The 2652-nt window shown below is 40.6% G+C and overlaps 1 protein-coding gene across 1 annotated transcript; it reads right to left on the reverse strand.

Annotated features, from left to right (window-relative positions):
• Positions 1-644: 644 nt before the first annotated feature.
• Positions 645-1688, reverse strand: LOC108556853 (RNA-directed DNA polymerase from mobile element jockey-like). Its single transcript, XM_017913136.1, has 2 exons — positions 1357-1688; positions 645-1287 (listed from the first exon to the last, which is right to left on the reverse strand). The coding sequence occupies exons 1-2, from the start codon at positions 1686-1688 to the stop codon at positions 645-647; spliced, it is 975 nt and encodes a 324-aa protein (XP_017768625.1).
• Positions 1689-2652: the final 964 nt, after the last annotated feature.

Here is a 2652-nt window from a genome sequence, read left to right on the forward strand (position 1 = left end):
GATCTTTCCGCCCATAATATATATATTTTCATTACATGTGTCCATAGTAAAGGTAAATGATATACTATTGGTAATTATAACCAAAATTAAATACTGCTTCAATATCTGGCAAAGTTTCGAACAATACGAATTTACTATTTTCCGATTTATTTTTGTATGTATTTGTTTCTTTGATCAGTCCGTTTTCACTATGTGAATTATTACTGTACAGTGGAACCTCGCTTAAAAAGCAAAATAGATTTAAGAAAAATGACTCGCTTAACGAGCGACGTTTCTCATAACGAGTGACAATGAGAAGAGAAGTCCCAGATTGCGCGCCTGCTACATCATTTTTAAAACTTGTGTACACATATTATGTGTATTTTTGAATATGTTTCACTATACGACTTAATTAATTGTTTAATATCAATTTTGATATGTTTTTATAGATATATTATAATAAATCAATATTAATAATTACATACTTTTTTTTTAAATTATTATTTACAAAGCAATCTATCTACAATAAAAAAAGAAAATCAGATAAAATGCTCTGAGCGTTTTTGACTGGAACCGCTATATGATGTCAATACTGCTGTATTACAAGCAGATCCCAATAGTTGCAATCCATAAATCCATATCGGTTTTATTATCGTAAATATATATTAAAACTTTGTTTTAGATGGATGAAATGAGATGGATGAGTATCTACCCATCAGCCAATGCAAATTTTTTACTGTCAGTCCCAGCTGTTTTCTTTTTGTCGTAATATGCTTTTTCCAGGTGAGTCGACGATCCAGGTGCATGCCAAGATACTTAGCCTCATCAGCCGGTGGTAGGGCACTGCCATTCAGTGTAACGAGTGGACAAGTTTGTCGACGCATTGTGTACGTTACATTCACCGACTTTGTTTCATTAGCGCTAATTCTCCACTTTCTGAACCAATGTTCTATGCTTTGGATTATCTGTGAGGCCGTAGTTCGGTTTTGGTGGGATGCTAGAACAGCCGTGAAGATCAAATAAAGTAAATGTCCAGAAACACTTCCCTGCGGGACACCAGAGAGGATTGGGCGAAGCGAGGTCACTTCGTCCTTGTGCTTGACCTGGAAGTACCTCCCAGTCAAGTACGGTTTGAATATGACGTAATATTCATGTGGGAAACACTTTTTAATTTTATATAGCAATCCTCCATGCCATACTCGGTCGAACGCCTGTGAGATATCGAGGAAAGCGGCAGTGCCATGTCGTTCACGAAATCCGAACTGGTGTTCTTGAATGAGATGACTATCCAACAGCCAGGGCTTCAGTCTTCGCAGCAACAACTTCTCGAACAGTTTAGACAGTACCGGCAGGAAGATGATGGGTCTATATTAAGACGTTGGTTTTCCACGTTTGGCGATGAGTATGATTTGGGCTACCTTCCACAGTGATGGAAATATACCGAGTCTCAGGATTGCGTTGAAGATAAGCGATATTACCCTAATGCCGATACTGGGGAGCTGCCTCAAGACCTCTGCTGTAATCATATCCTGGCGCTTTTTTAGCTTTAACTCTAGTATAGCTAGCTTAACCTGCCTCACATTAAATTGAGCAATGGGAAGTGACATTTGGTATGGAGACCCCAGAAATTCCATTATCCCGTTTCCTTCTTCCCCTGCAAGTCCTGCACGGAAAGGTTGGAACACGTTTGTCATATGGTTAGCAAACATCTCCGCCTTCTATTTATCACTCCTCACCCAGTTACGATCCGGTTGTCGAAGAAGCGACTCTCTCTGTCTCTGTTGTTTCGTGTGCTTGTTCGCCACAGTGAGTGTTCGTTAGTTCCAGTAGGAGACAGACCAAGATATTCGTGCAGCGTCTCGTTGCTCTGGCTCTCTAATAAGTTCCTGAGTTGTTTATTGACTCTATTCAGACGAGTGGGTGTTTTGCCAAATCTTCCTCAGCCTTCGTTTCTCTTTTACGAGGTTACGTACGTTTGCTGGACCTTTGTAGCTGGTTCGGATGGATGATGGTGAAGGTGTAGAACTCCATGCAGCTGCTTGCATGGATCGGGTGAGATCTTCGACCGCATTTTCCAAGTCTTCCTCCGACTTCAGCCTAATATCCGTCCTTAACACCGTCTCAAGGTATACTCTGAACTGGTCCCAGTTGGTTCTATTCGTACTCAGGTTTGGTGGTCTATCCCGTTTCAGAATCTCCGAAGACAGTGTCACAAGTATTGGCGAATGGTCGGATGATAGGTCCAAACTCGTGTCTATGGAAAGATAGTTGTTGGAGATACCCTTCACAATGCCGATATCCAGTACGTCGGGTTGTTTGGCCCTGTCAGTTGGCCAGTAGGTTGGTTTACCGGCGGATAGATGTGTGAGGTTTCGCTATTGCATAGCTTTCAGTAGCTCTCGACCTTTTGTTGTTGTAAGTCTGGAGCCCCACATGGTATGCTTCGCATAGTATCCAGCAGAGATGAAGCGACTACCGAGAATGTCGAAGAACTCGACAAATTGCTCAAGTTTGTTGTTGTGTTTCGGTGGTTAGAATGGTTAGAATTTATTATGTTAGCTTACATACATATTACATGGTGTGATACAAAAAAAAAAATTCAGACTGTTATGGGCTTCAGCCTCTTTCAGCCTCTTAATTACATAAAGTTTTACAAAACAAAAAAAACAAAAA

The sequence above is a fragment of the Nicrophorus vespilloides genome, unplaced genomic scaffold (assembly GCF_001412225.1).
Source record: "Nicrophorus vespilloides isolate i.1.1-1 unplaced genomic scaffold, Nicve_v1.0, whole genome shotgun sequence".
Lineage (NCBI taxonomy): Eukaryota > Metazoa > Arthropoda > Insecta > Coleoptera > Silphidae > Nicrophorus > Nicrophorus vespilloides.